Here is a 14,692-nt window from a genome sequence, read left to right on the forward strand (position 1 = left end):
CCAAAACCATGTCATGTGAAAGTAATTTTTATTAAAAGAAAATTATATTCAAACAATTTTTTTACTCATACTCATTCAGATTATTATGGAGCACCTGTACTCAGTTCATCTGAAGTGTCAATACTTCTGGAGTACAATTTTTCTCATTTTCTATAACTTTAGATTGTGTGTTTCAATGTGCTATAAGGTGACTGAAAGTGTACCTCACTGAAACTTGGAATTCACATGTACTTTATTCACACTAGGAAGAGAAAAAAATATGAAAAGCTTTATTTAGAAAAATATTCCCCATTTTATTTTCTATTTATCTATTTATAGTATTTACATTATGTATAAGTTACTTGAAAATCTGCTTCATTTCCTTCCAGGAGTCCATGGATCTAGGACAGTATATACTTCTTTGCCTTTGTGCAGTGAGTGCAATTGTTTGGGGATGTCCACAGCATTGCCACTGCAGGAACAGCCAAATTCTGTGTCAAGGCCATGAAATTCAAGATTTTCCATCCACTATCCCTACAACTACAAGTGCTATATATATTTCAAATGCAAGTGTTTCTTTACTGAAACCAACTGATGTTGATGCTTTTTCCAGTGCTCTTACAATATTTGTTGTACGGGACTCTAGAATAAGTAAGGTTCTACCCAATACATTTGACAAGACACACAACCTTATTGCTTTAGGGTTTACAGGAACTGAGTTGTTTTCTCTACCAGAGGACTTATTTCAAAATCTGCAATCACTTACGTCCCTCACACTGAGCAACAACAAATTAAAAGAACTCCCTTTGTCTCTGCTTAGCCCGCTTAAAACTTTGAAGAGCTTAGACTTAAGCAAAAACAATCTTACGTCTGTTCCAGAAAAGGCATTTGAGGGTCTTATTCACTTGGAAATGCTCATGCTACAGAAAAATAACATTAAAGAAATATACAGGGGAACTTTCTGTGGACTTAGAAACCTTAAATTATTGTTCCTTCATGAGAACTCTCTAAAAGGGATGCCAGCCAACATTTTTGAGGACCTGATTAACCTTGAGACTTTGCATTTGCAGAACAATGTAATTATACATTTGTCACCAGACATATTCACACATCAACTAAAGCTACAGAAGCTTTATCTCTCCAATAATCAATTATCTAAACTTCCTGAAGGCATCTTTTTGAATCTTCACAGTCTGCGGCAAATCTCACTTTATGACAACCAGCTTCAGACTCTGTCTTGTAAGACCTTTGGACCAATGCCCCTAAAGGACCTGTGGCTGTATGACAACATGTTAACCCAGCTTGAGGAAAATGTGTTCAGTAATTTAACCCAGATACGCCTTTTGGTGCTCAGCAGAAACCAGATCTCCCATGTGTCCCCTGGTGCCTTTAATGGATTGCATGAGCTGAAAGAAATTTCTCTGCACACCAACCGTCTGATGAGGCTTGAGGAAGGATTGTTCAGAGGCCTTCCTAAGTTAGTCAACATATCCTTAGAAAATAATCAAATTCATTATCTTCCAGGAAGATTTCTTGATGGTATTTCCTACTTATATCAGCTGGAGCTTCAAAATAACTCTCTATCATATTTACCACAGGAGCTTTTAAACTCACTAACCAAGGTTGACAGAGTAGTGCTTACTGAGAATCCCTGGCGATGTGACAGTGACATCATACCACTTCGAGACTGGTTGAGAAAGAACTCAGATAAAGTCAAGAATGTCTCATCACTTGTGTGCTTTAGTCCCTCACACCTGACTAATATCAGCATAATAAACCTTGATGACTCCTTTGGTGGTCAAAAAGATAATGCAATATCTAAAATGAGCCACATCATCATTATTGCTGTAGTCTGCACTTCAGTAATTGTTGGTATCATCATATGTGTCTGTTGGAGGAAGAGCAAACAGGGCAGTGGAGCCTTACATCATCAACAACGTCCAAACTCAACTGTCTAAAATATTGTACACAAGTGTTTCCCTCTTTTCAGTGCAGCCAAAAATGTTCATGCTATATTAGTTACTTATTATTATTATTATTATTAGTAGTAGTAGTAGTAGTAGTAGTAGTAGTAGTAGTAGTTGTTGTTGTTGTTGTATGAAGTCTATGGGAAATATGTCACTGGAATTTTATGTAGTTTAGACTGAAAAATGATCAATACATATGTAACTGTTTGGTACATGTAAATCAGATTTTCTTTAGGTTTAGGTTTTATTAGATAAATTGTTATTAACTTGACTATTAGGCCTAAGCCTAAATACACTGCTTGAGGGTTTAAAACACAGATTTTTTTTTTTTGTCAGTACAAAATGTGTTCACAATGTTATTTTTACACTTTTGTGATACCAATTAAAGGCTAATTAAAAGTATATCATTGTTTGTAATGACCCCTCACCTGTGTTAGCTTTACCAAAGTGTCTTTTCTGATTCTGTCCATTTACTTTCATGACATAAGATGTCATGGTTAGGTGTTGCCTCTCAATTGATATATCACATCCAGGTAAATAAGATAGAAAGTTGTAAGTAATAAACAATTAGGCTCAGTAGGTTCAAGGTTTTTAGCTAGATAAGGTAGCCTGAAGTAATGGGGACACCACTGGCCCCACAAATCCTGAGTGCCCCAGGTACATCAGCCAAAATGTCAGACTACAGTTAACTGCACTCCTTCAGATCCTGAGTGAATTACAGGAATCCCATCAAAAACAACATGAAAACATTCGTGCTTAGTTACAATAAAAAGGAACATAACAGAGTGCTATCATCATAACACAGCATTTCTACATTCAGTTGAGCACTGGAAGCTGGGTTACAAGTGAGACAGAAAATAGTGGGTGCTTGCTATTTAGTTGGCCTCAACTAATTTTCAAAGTCTTGAAAATACGATTACTTTCATTTACATATTTTAGGCTAATTAAAATATGTGTGATCCATTAATATAGTTAATAGAATTACTTCTGTGCAGGAAGGAAAAACAAGAAAATTTGTGATTAGTACTGTAATAGAAAATCAAAAGGTTTGTTACAAAGTAGGGTGAAAACCTTGTAAAATGTAAAATATGACAATTCACTAGTGTGTCATTATCAAATATGGATAATCAAATATGGTCGTTTAAGCATGCCTGTTGATTCATTTACAGGTCAAAACATGCTCATAAGGACAGAAATCATGTGCATCTATATGTTGCTTTTTTTTTCTTTTTTTCTTTTTTTTTGCAAAGCAGCCTGAGCCTGAGCAAAGGTCAAACATTTACAAAAAGAAGTGATAGCATGTCCTGAAAAACTGTAAAATAGAATCAAAGAGGTGTTTTTTCTTCACAGTAAGTTTGATTTAATACTAAAAGGAGAATTTTCCCAAAACCCTCCACTAGATACATACATATTTCAACATACATATGTCAAGGAGAACAAATACACCCCATTAGCCACATCATCAAAGAGTCACAGGTGTAAGACATCATCCATCATTATTTATAAAGATGGTTCTTTTTTGATTCAAGACTAAACTGCATATGTTCAGGAAAAAGAAAAACAACTTAGAGATACCAGCTCATACAAACTGTTGTTATCTGATCCTTAAAATCTGATTGTGAATCAGATTAGTGCAGAAATTACATCTGTTTAAAAAAAAAAAAAAAAAGATGGGTGCATTGATTCAGGAAGATGAATATAAGCTTTTATACATTGCAGCACATTTTTTTGTACATTGTACATTGCAGAAGATTTATAAAATGTACAACATCCCCCAGTCAACAAAGCCTCTAGTCTTTACAATATTACTTAAACAACAGTGATCCACAGCTCCCTACAGAAGTTTTATTGTCACTCATGCAAGAAATATTGACAAAAAAATTTTATTGTTTCATAATGTTTTATTTACTGATTCAAGGTACAGCTATCGGTTCCCGGTTCTCCCAATCATTCACATTTATTATGGGGAAGTTTGAACAAGATTTTACACATTCTAACAATGAACTTTTACAGTACATTGGGGTATGGTATAGATACACTGATGACAATTTTTGTGTGGGGAAAAATAGAAAAAGTGGAAAATAGTCCAGGAATATGCTTCCTGGATTATATCAATACCTGGTTACCCTCTATTAATTTTACCTTAATATCTGATTGTGAGTTCAGAGCTTTCATAGATGTATAGGTTCAGAAAATTTGTTCAGAGTTTCGTACTGAGATTTTTTGAAAAGAGAATGACAACTGTATTCTTACATTTTCATTATCATCATTCATTCAGTTTACCATGCAATCATCTTTTAAGAGTGTGACTCATTTGCATCAATAATGACATTGATTTCATTATAGGGGGTACAATGACATTTAACTGAGTAATAACCTGTGGAAAATTAGTGATCTCACTAATTTCATGATACTCTTCTCTATCATCCTCCATGAGCTAACGACTCAGCCCCTCTTACGTTTGTGTGCACATATGTCCACCTTTCCAATTTAAAAAAAAAACTTAACATTCACCGGCATTGGCATATTTTGAGCAGTGACCCATGGATTGATCATGTTTTTCAAGACCTTCCCCACTTTCTGTTATAAAAGAGTTAATTTGAGATAATAAAAGAGATAATTTGGATTGTGCCCATTTACCTAAAAACATAATTCATTTTCCATTAAGATTCCAGATGGTAATTTTAAATGCTTCAGTTTTAAAATTTAAATGCTTCAGTAACTTTAATATTAACACATGCTAAAATCTATTCCAAATGTAACATAACATGTATAGTGGTATGAACTTTGCCAGGCTTACTTTGTAAATTTTACATCACTATGAAATGAACTAAGATCTGTAGATCTTTTTACATACAAATAATAAACTGTGCTTGATAATTTGTATTTGTTAGCTGTGATAGCATAATACACCCAAATAACCTTTATTGTGTTGTTTTAATGCAAAACATTTTATAATTGAGATGTTACTGTGTGTTCTGTTTTTTGTAAAACTCAGACTGGATGAAGCTTTGGTTCACATGATCATCAAGGACTTGCAGGCCTTTAGTATGAAGATTGAAGATGAAGGGCCTTAAGAATTAGGGCCTTAGTCCAAACCTGACCCAAACTACATTCTTCCAAGCAGAAAGACACTGAAATCCATGGCTGCTGCTAAGTACAACAAGTGCAAGGACAAAGCAAAAGCAGAGGTGATAACTGTAGAACTGGTCATTTTGACAGCTAATATTTGGACCTCCATCACTATGGATAGATCGATCGAAGATAGCTACTATACTTTTTGGAGTCACCAAATTTGCAAACACACACAGACATACATAACAGAGATAAAAAGTGCATTAATGATAGACAGAATTGCTGAAAAAGTACACTGCTTGGTAACTGACTGTGCACCAAACATCACTGCAAGTGCCTCACTGCTGAAGAGGAAATGTTTTTCCCACCAGTAAACTAGTTGCTGTTTTTATTTCACACTTGCATCTTGTCTACCTTGATCCCCTTTGAGTGAACTGATGAGTATTGTAGACAGGTGCCATAGGCTCATGTGTGCGTGGAAGCATGTTTATTGCTGATCTGGAGTTAGCTACATATGAAGGATCATTATGAAACATTGAATAAAGTTCCTTCCTCATCGGTTCAGTAAGATGGACTATTATTTTGGGCCAAACAATGTATTAATGCCAATGTATTAATTAATTCGGTGTTATTTAAGATTTTTGCCACCAGATTTTGTACTGACTGTGCAGTCATCATGGCTGGTTTAGCACATTGGTGTTATATACTAAGTTTTATGTATTCAGGCTTAATTCAAGCTTTATTCAGAATTATCAGGTATTTCCTGAATGGCTCCCCATATTACATAATATATAATACCTAGTTATATATTCCCAAAATAAGTTTAAATAAACTGATGTATTATTCTTTTGAACTAGTGTATTATTCTTATGATGTATTAAATGGATGAAAAATGATAAACCCAATCCAAAAACAATACACAACCTTCAAATAAACCATTTAAAAAAAAAAAAAAAAAGGCTTGGCTTATTTGTTACTGATGTTGTTGTTAATTTATTGCGGTTCTGTATTCTATCTCCCTGTTATCTTTGAAAACAGAAAGCAAATTCCCCACACCCATTACACTTTTCACAGGAGACAGGCTAGAGCAAATGCTGGGACAAGGAGATAAAAACATTGTGGTAACATTTGACTCAAAATGCCATTCTGACAGTGAAAGAAGCTTTAAGGTAAGAACTTTCTACTTTCCCTTGAAAATATGTGTAGAAACACTTATATTAATGAAGTGCATGTCAGAGAATAAAATATTATGAAATTATTACTATGTGTTAAATGCAGGGCTCTAGAAACCATTATCATATATAGTTTTTTTAAATTCAATATTTGCGACTGCATTTCTGTGTGTGTGTGTGTGTGTGTGTGTGTGTGTGTGTGTGTGTGTGTGTGTGTGTGTGTGTGTGTGTGTGTGTGTTGGTGTATTGTACTGATGGGAGTTAGTGAAAAAAATAATAATGTAGTTCACATCTTTGGGAAACTTTGAAAGATCTCTTGATCAAATATGGCCATTTAAGCATTCCTGTTGGTTCATTTGCAGGTCAAAACATGCTGATAAGGACAGAAATCCTGTGCATCTACATCCTGCTTCATTTGTTTTGTTTATATGCAAAGGAACTTGAGCCTGAGCCATATCAAAAAATTTATAATAAAAAAGTGACAGCAGTTCCTGAAAAATTGGAAAATGTAATCAAAGAGGTGTTCTTTCTTCAGAGTAAGATTGATTTAATACCAAAAGGAGCATTTTCCAAAAACCCTCAACTAGAGAAAGTGGAATTTCTTGGTATATCCACAGTCACAATAGAAAATGGTGCATTTGAAGGTTTAGAAAATCTTATTACTATTGAGATTTCAGGAACCAATGTGACATCACTGCCTGTTGGAGTTTTTAAAGATCTTACCAACCTTCAAAGTTTGATTTTGAGATTAAACAAACTTCAGAAGATAGAGAAAGGCCTTTTTGATGATGCAAAAAAGCTTGAAAAACTCCAGCTACATATTAATGATATTTCGTTAGTTGAAGAGGAAACATTTGATAATTTGGTGAATCTCCAGGAGCTCCATCTTGCCAAGAACAAGCTTACTTCTATCTCAGCATCTCTTTTTTCAAAGCTCAAAAAATTGCAAGTATTTAGACTATATGAAAATGAGTTGACATCTATGCCTGATGGAATTTTTGATAATCTCCAGAATCTAAAGGAAATAGCCATTCAGGGCAACAGAATTACATACATACAACCAAATTTGTTTCCACATAAAAACAAATTGGCAAAACTACTTCTGGACAATAATCTCTTGACTGAACTGCCACCTGAGCTTTTTCTGGATTTTTCTGCTCTCAAATCTTTAACTTTGCATCATAATCAGCTGACCAGTCTCCCCTCTGTCCTTTTTGGAGACATGCTGAAAATAACTGAATTAGATCTAAAGCACAATAATCTTACATACTTACCTGTGGGGGTTTTTGGCCCACTGAAGAAGCTTAAGAAATTAGACCTGTCCTCCAATCAGTTTTCAAACCTCTCTGGAAAATATTTTGAGGGTCTTGAGCAACTCTCTAACCTTAATCTTCAGAAAAATACAATTGAGTCACTAACCTCAGTGGATTTGGCACAACTACAGTCTCTTTCAACTCTCAATCTGGCTAATAATTTCCTGACAACTCTTCCAGGAGATGTCTTCCGTAACCTGCCCAAACTCAGTAAAGTGCATTTGAACAATAATCCCTGGCATTGTGACTGCAACCTTCTACCATTCTACAATTGGATACAAGACAATAAGGAAAAGATATCATCTTCCTCTCCAGCGATCTGTGAGCACCCTGAGAGTCTGAAAAAACAATCTATCCTTTCTTTAGAAGCAGATCAATTTATATGCCCCACAACTGTCATTACCACTGCACTTACTATTAATACTCCTAAAATAATTTCAACATTACCAACTACATTACCAACAACTCTAGCAACACCAACAGCAGCCTTGATAACAACTACAGTGCTCTCAACCACTACAACAATGGCTAGAAGTTTAAAAACCACTGTTACTTCAACAACTCAGATTACCACACAGTCACCAACAACTAAAGCCAATCCACTTATTACTTATACTCCTATAATCACTACTACAGTACTCTACACTACTACAGCAACAACACCAACCACTACACCTACTCTGACAATCTCTTCCACAGTGATGCCAACTACAGTTGCAACTCCTAGAGCAACAACTACTATACTCTTTACTACAACCAGCATCACCACGAGGAAAGCAACATTAATCTCCGCCACAGGTAGAGCTTTTATCTGTACGGAGTTCACCTACCTTCAGAATCCAGCCTACAGTCTCTCCTCCTCCTCCTGGGATGACAGAGCCAAATCATTCAAAGTGTTGATGATTTCCTATGCCATAATGTTGCTGCTGGAGATCTGCTGTACAGTGGTGCTGGCTAAGTTGACATATTCCTTATATTGTTCTCTCTCAGAGAGAGAAAGACTTTTTACAACAGTCAACCTGATTCGTTTTTCCTACAAAAAATCAATTATACTGAGACCAGTACAGGAGACTGAGACTGTGGCTCTATAGGAAACTGCCAATGTTATTGTTAAGTAAATAAACACTTGACACTATTTTTGAGGATGATATAGGAGGAGGTACTCAATTTCTTAATTATGTTTGACCATAGCAATTCTACCTAGACCAGGAATACCTGGAATAATGTACAAACCAGTATATAAACTTTTATATAATGTTGACGTTTGATTATTTAGTTGTAATGGCCACTCCATTTATTATTAATTTTAGATATACATTTTTTTCTATATGATCCATACTGCCAGGGCTTTCCCTAATTCCCTGCAATGGCATTGTTGAAATCATGGATGTTCACTGAAATTCCATAATAATCATGGTGTTGGACTGTGTTACAGTGACCATTTGAAGCTTTCATATCTTTTTTTCAATTTTTACACCACTGTTCTATATAGAATTTCTAACCATAACAAACATTGTTTTGCAAATCTTCTTATTACATGCAATAGCAGTTAACAGCATACACATTAGTGAATCACCAGATTGCTGTCTCAGAAGAGCTATCATGTATAGTACAGATATCAATTTTAATTAAAATTCTATTCTGTTTTTAAATGGACAAATACGCATGATGTTCTATTAAGGGTTACGTCCTTACATGAAAGGAAGTTAGTTCCTTACATGAAATAGCCATTCAGGGCAACAGAATTACATGCATACAACCCAATTTGTTTCCAAATAAAAATAAATTGACAGAACTACTTCTGGAGAATAATCTCTTAACTGAACTTCCCCATGAGCATTTTGTGTATTTTTCTGCTGTGAAATCCTCAACTTTGCATCATAATCAGCTGACCAGTCTCCCCTCTGTCCTTTTTGGAGACATGCTGAAAATAACTGAATTAGATCTAAAGCACAATAATCTTACATACTTACTTGTGGGGGGTTTTGGCCCATTGAAGAAGCTTAAGAAATTAGATCTGTCCTCCAATCAGTTTTCAAACCTCTCTGAACATTTATTGAGGGTCTTGAGCAACTCTAACCATAATCTTCAGAAAAATACAATTGAATCACTGACCTCAGAGGATTTTGTAGAACTACAGTCTCTTTCTACTCTCAATCCTAATTTTATTTAAAATTTTAATTAAAACTCTCTTCTGTTTTTAAATGGACAAATATGCATGATGTTCTATTAAGGGTTACTTGCTTACATGAATTGGTCTCTTAGTGCATGTATGTACCATGATTTGCGCTAATGTTTTTCTGATGATTAAATTGCATTTAAAGATTTAAATATATTATGCTGATCTATGCAATATTTTCAGATGAGGATTGAGCAGTTTCTTTGTTGTGTTTAATCCCAAAATGTAGCATAGTATCTGCCTTCTCTTACAGTGGTAGCCAATAGGAAGGAGGGATGCATGTGCAGCTTGTGACACGGGCATAACAGCATGTTGAATGTAGCAGTTTCTGGCAGTATCTCAGTTTATTGGCATTTTTTGACTCTATTTGTGCAGCTAAGTATACTTTTCTAAGTAGATAACTAAGCACATTTCTAAGTCCCTCTGGATAAGAGCACCTGGTAATGCTGTAAATGTTAAGTATGTGTAGAAAGTGTGCTAGTACCCATAAGACAAATTGATATCAAATTATCAGCAAGGATGCATCCCAGTATCATAAAGATTTACCAAATGCCAGTGTGACAAACATCTGGACAAAGGAACCAAACTAGAGATGCATGCAGCCACCATGCACCAGCATCCAACATACACCAAGTGAAAGGCCATCAAGATAAATTTACATTTTTTCCCTAAATGCTTTTGGGCCAATTAGGAATTTAATAAAATAAAATTCTTTTGCATCCAATTTATAATATCTTTTTCAACCTTATACAGTTTTTGTTTTTTTCTGTGGTTTGGCTGAAATGTGAAGTCATATATCATCAGTTTAGCACTGAAATGTAATGCCACGTCTGTAAATGACCATGCCTACTGCCAGCATATATAGAATAAAGGGGAAATAAATTTAAAACCACAGCCTTGTGCGATACCAAAATGGACCTTAGTGGTAGTAACAAATTCTCCATTCGTATCTACAAACTGATTCTGGAGAGTTCTACTCCATTAATACCATCTAGATTTTCAAACCTGTCAAATATGTCCTAATATGTTGTGGTCTGTAGTGCTGGAAGCCACAATGAAATTATGTAGTAAACAACAAAAAAAGAATGGATATGATGCTTGATATTTTTGTTTTAGTTTATTGACTTTCATGTGAAACATTTTATTTATTAAAACAGAACTAGCTATAATCTTTTACTGGGGATATTTACACTTAGCATGCTAAGAGCATGTCATGTCAAGACAGTGGTGAGAAGAAAATGCAAAAGAATGCCTTCATAACTCTCAGACTTGAATAACTGCTTAAAATCATTCAATATACAGGACACACGCTATAAACTGGCCACTTGGTGTCAGTGTTGCAACATTTATTTTTTTATATATACCAACAATGTTTCAAGACTAGCTGTGACTAAAAGCGTAGACATCAAATGCATTAGGTATTGAAGAGTTCTGTTACGATGACATATTCTTAAGCTGCAATAGCTTGTAAATAAATAAATAAATATTGCAGGATCTCTTTTAAATTATGAAAAAAAAAAATGCAAGTGTTTATTGAATATAAACCTTTCATACCTTCTTATTCCGAGCGAAGAAACTGACTAAAGGGAGCAGAATCGGCCAGGAGAAAGAGAGAGAGGGGTGGATGGTCTAGTAAAAAACAACTTAAATACATTATGCCAAGCAGATACTTCTCAGCAGGTCAAAGGCTTTGCCTTTACCTGGTAATGTCTGGTAAAACAATTCCTCACTTCTGGTCCACTGAGCATTCATATGGATGGTCTATTATACTTCTGGCTTCAGTCTAGTTTGAACTTTTACACTTCACTGGGATTTTTATAGTATTTATGTATTTTTTATATTAAGCAATGTATATCAGTCTCATGGTTGAACATTTGTCTCACGCACATCCAAAAAGAAGTTTCTAACATATATCTAACAAGTTTGATGCTTTGAGAGCCCAGGGAATAGATAAGGCATAACTCCACACATATTGGCCTGAAATGGAGTGAATTCATATCCAAGAATCTCTATGGTGATACGCAGTCGTATTTTATAGCCATGGTGATGGGTATGCAATGCATGCATATTTCATCTAGCTTGAGCACCAAAAAAAAAAAAAAAGAATCAAAAGTTTGACAGCCTCAGCTGCAACAGAACACTTAGGTGGAGCAATCCTGAAAGAACACTATGAAATCTGAACCTAAAATTTGCAAAACTAAATTTCAAATACTTTTTTGTAAGCAAATAGTTTTTATATTTTTTGCTTTGCAATAAGACCCATAAGGTTGTTTATAACAGGCAAATGCAGTATCAAACCATATCTTTAAATACCATCTCTGAACAATGAAATAAACCAGTAAATAAACCTAAAACATAGCAATGAATAGTTTCCTTCATAAAGTGTGCTACTATTAAGAGCCATCTATATAAAAATATAAAGACTAATATACAAATTAAAACTTTTTAGCACTTTTTATTTAGATCCATTTAGATTCCATTTAGATCTCTAGATTCAGTCTGGGCTGCAACAAAAAATAAAAAAGCCAAATTTATTCACTGCCAAATTAACCAATTGCTACTCCTAGTAGTGATCTCCTGAGGGGAGGTTAATTAGCAGGAGCAGCTCTAAGACACTTTGTTGCCATGTCCTGCAGCCTGTGGCCTAATCAAGTTATCATATAAACAAATCTCTCATCAGGGGCCCGTGCCTGACACCAGCAGAATGAGAGGCCAGCCAACGACTAATTTCCAGCAGCGGGACGCTGTAGCTCACCCACCAGGCTGCATGAAAGGTACCTGTGGCCCCCTGGATGAGTCGCCCTCGGTGTCCTACAAGAGAGCTCTCATGCTGAGCCATGACACAGCCCACGGTCCCACTGGAGGAGGGGTGAGTTGTTTGATGGTGTTAGTGAAGGCAACGGGAACATTATCAAAAAAACAGGCACAAAGAGGCCACAATGCAGTGACCATGCTGGGTGCAGAGGGAGCAGAGTAACCCCCTGTAGGCCTGAGAGGGGCCTCAGGGTCAGGGAGTTTTAGGGCTGGAGAAGTCCATCTCTGAGGAGGTTAATGTACTGGTAATGGCAGGTCATAGGGCAGCCTACATGCCTGTACATCATTCGCAACAGCTTCTTAGAAGAGCGGCTGAGGCCATTGGCTCTGATGTGGAATGGCTGATGGCACTAAAACTGTACTGCGGAAAATACAGAGTTTGGAGCCCATTACATTGACCTTATTCTTTTGTCTCAGCAGCTGAACAATTCTATATTTTCTACATTTTGATTCTACATTTTGATATTCAGATGGCAATTACTTTTATGGGGAAATTACTTTTATGGGGAAATGAATGAGGACAGATTACGCTTTAAGAGAATTGCTGGAAATATTTAATTTGTAGGCTCTTCACAAAAGCATATTTTGACAAGATGAAAAGTTTGTCTCATAACCATTCCCAGAGAGATTACAAGGAGACTGCACTCATCTTTGTTAGTGTCCAGTGAATGATTATTCTGCAGATCTTAATCTCAAAAACTTGTGTTTTTTTGGCATGGAGGAGCACCATGTTTACACTCCCATGGCTGATGGTGCATGTGGGCATGCGGCTGTGAATTCCCTCAGGGTAAAGATAAGATAAGAAGGCAGAGCAGATCTGGGACTTATCCAAATGGTCCAAATGGTTGATGGTGTCCTTCATTAGCAATCCAGCTCCATGTAGGAAAGGCCACTGATTCATATGCCACAAGGAGAGAAATACATACACCAATACATGAGCCAGTGACCATGACTATGTACAAAAGTTTTCCAAAGTAATTACATTTTCATTTAACAAAATATGAGCTAGAAATACTACTTTTTTCAGGGTCGATTATGGTGATGATACTGTGCACTAAAATGTAATTTAATAATAATAATAACTTTATTACATGATCTATAAACTCCAAATAATATTATTTTAATGGTTTAAAGTTATGTAAAACAGTGTATTTACTACACTTTGTTGTGAGTATTTTCAGTTACAAGTAAATTTTCCATGGATTTCCTAAAGGCAATCTAATTATGATATGTTTGCTAACTATCAGCCCAGGACTTTGGATATATCATGTTATTCATCCATTCCACTTATCCCAATTTTGATACTGAAATGAAATGAGTTTGTCTAAGTTTGTTAGTTAGTCTCAGAGCTAAAACCCAATTTCTTACTTAACAGTGCTCGTCTCCTCCTGGAGGGAGCAGGGCAGGTAGAGTGAAAGTGCAGCTGGAGAGTGCAGGAGTGACATGACCCTTAACCTCAGTGCACACACTATTCCAGTGGTATGGAGGCCACTGCTGCGGCTCAGACTGCCTGCTGCTCCCTACAATGTAGCTTTTTCCATGAGCTATGTCTGGAAGAAAGACCCCCCGGCGCTCCAGTCACCATCCCAAGGCCTTTCCCCAAAAGAAGAAGCACAATGGAGAGGGAGATACAGAGAATTAAAGGGAGAGAGTGAGAGTGAGAGAGAGAGTGGGAGAGAGAAGGAGACACAGAAAGATTCCCTAGTGAAGATATTGAGACAATGGGCTTCAGAGGCCATTTTAAACCAAGAGAGCTTACGTGCCCTGCTTTTTTTATGGCAAAGAAATAAAGTTTGTTTCTATTCATATTATTGCTGTTTTTGCTGTTGTTTAGTGTTTTTCATTCTTGAAAGGCATTTTGATGGCCTTTCCTATTAAAAACAGATGAGCCACACCATACAGGCCATCAGATGGTTGGTTGAAGATTGCTTACCTGTTTATCAATACAGATTATCTGAGGTCTTTCTTCACAGTGGGAACAACCACTTTGCCTATGACAATAGCCAAATGATGTGAGTGATGGTGTTTGTGATGGTGGAAAGGCCTGAAATTCATATTCAAGGCCCAAAATTCATGTATTCAAGAGTTTATATATGTATGGTCATGTATAGTATGCATGTATGGTTAATGTCTGCACACATATTCACACCTGTCCTTTGGGCAACAAAGCACAGCATCAAGTTGGGTTGGTGC

At 36.0% G+C, this 14,692-nt stretch overlaps 2 protein-coding genes across 2 annotated transcripts; both read left to right on the forward strand.

Moving 5' to 3' along the window:
• The first annotated feature begins 374 nt into the window (after positions 1-374).
• On the forward strand, positions 375-1,937 carry lrrc15 (leucine rich repeat containing 15). Its single transcript, XM_035524043.1, has one exon. The coding sequence runs from the start codon at positions 375-377 to the stop codon at positions 1,935-1,937; it is 1,563 nt and encodes a 520-aa protein (XP_035379936.1).
• Positions 1,938-6,662: 4,725 nt separating this feature from the next.
• LOC113570433 (leucine-rich repeat-containing protein 15) lies at positions 6,663-8,597 on the forward strand (the record flags this gene model as incomplete). Its single annotated transcript, XM_026998832.2, has 1 exon — positions 6,663-8,597. A coding segment is annotated over one exon (1,935 nt), but the record flags the coding sequence as incomplete, so codon positions are not given.
• Positions 8,598-14,692: the final 6,095 nt, after the last annotated feature.

This window comes from Electrophorus electricus, chromosome 3 (assembly GCF_013358815.1).
Source record: "Electrophorus electricus isolate fEleEle1 chromosome 3, fEleEle1.pri, whole genome shotgun sequence".
NCBI classification, from domain to species: Eukaryota; Metazoa; Chordata; class Actinopteri; order Gymnotiformes; family Gymnotidae; genus Electrophorus; species Electrophorus electricus.

What these genes read in the sequence shown, in the direction of transcription:
- lrrc15 (XM_035524043.1), top strand. Translation starts at nt 375, where the DNA reads ATGGATCTAGGACAGTATATACTTCTTTGCCTTTGTGCAGTGAGTGCA.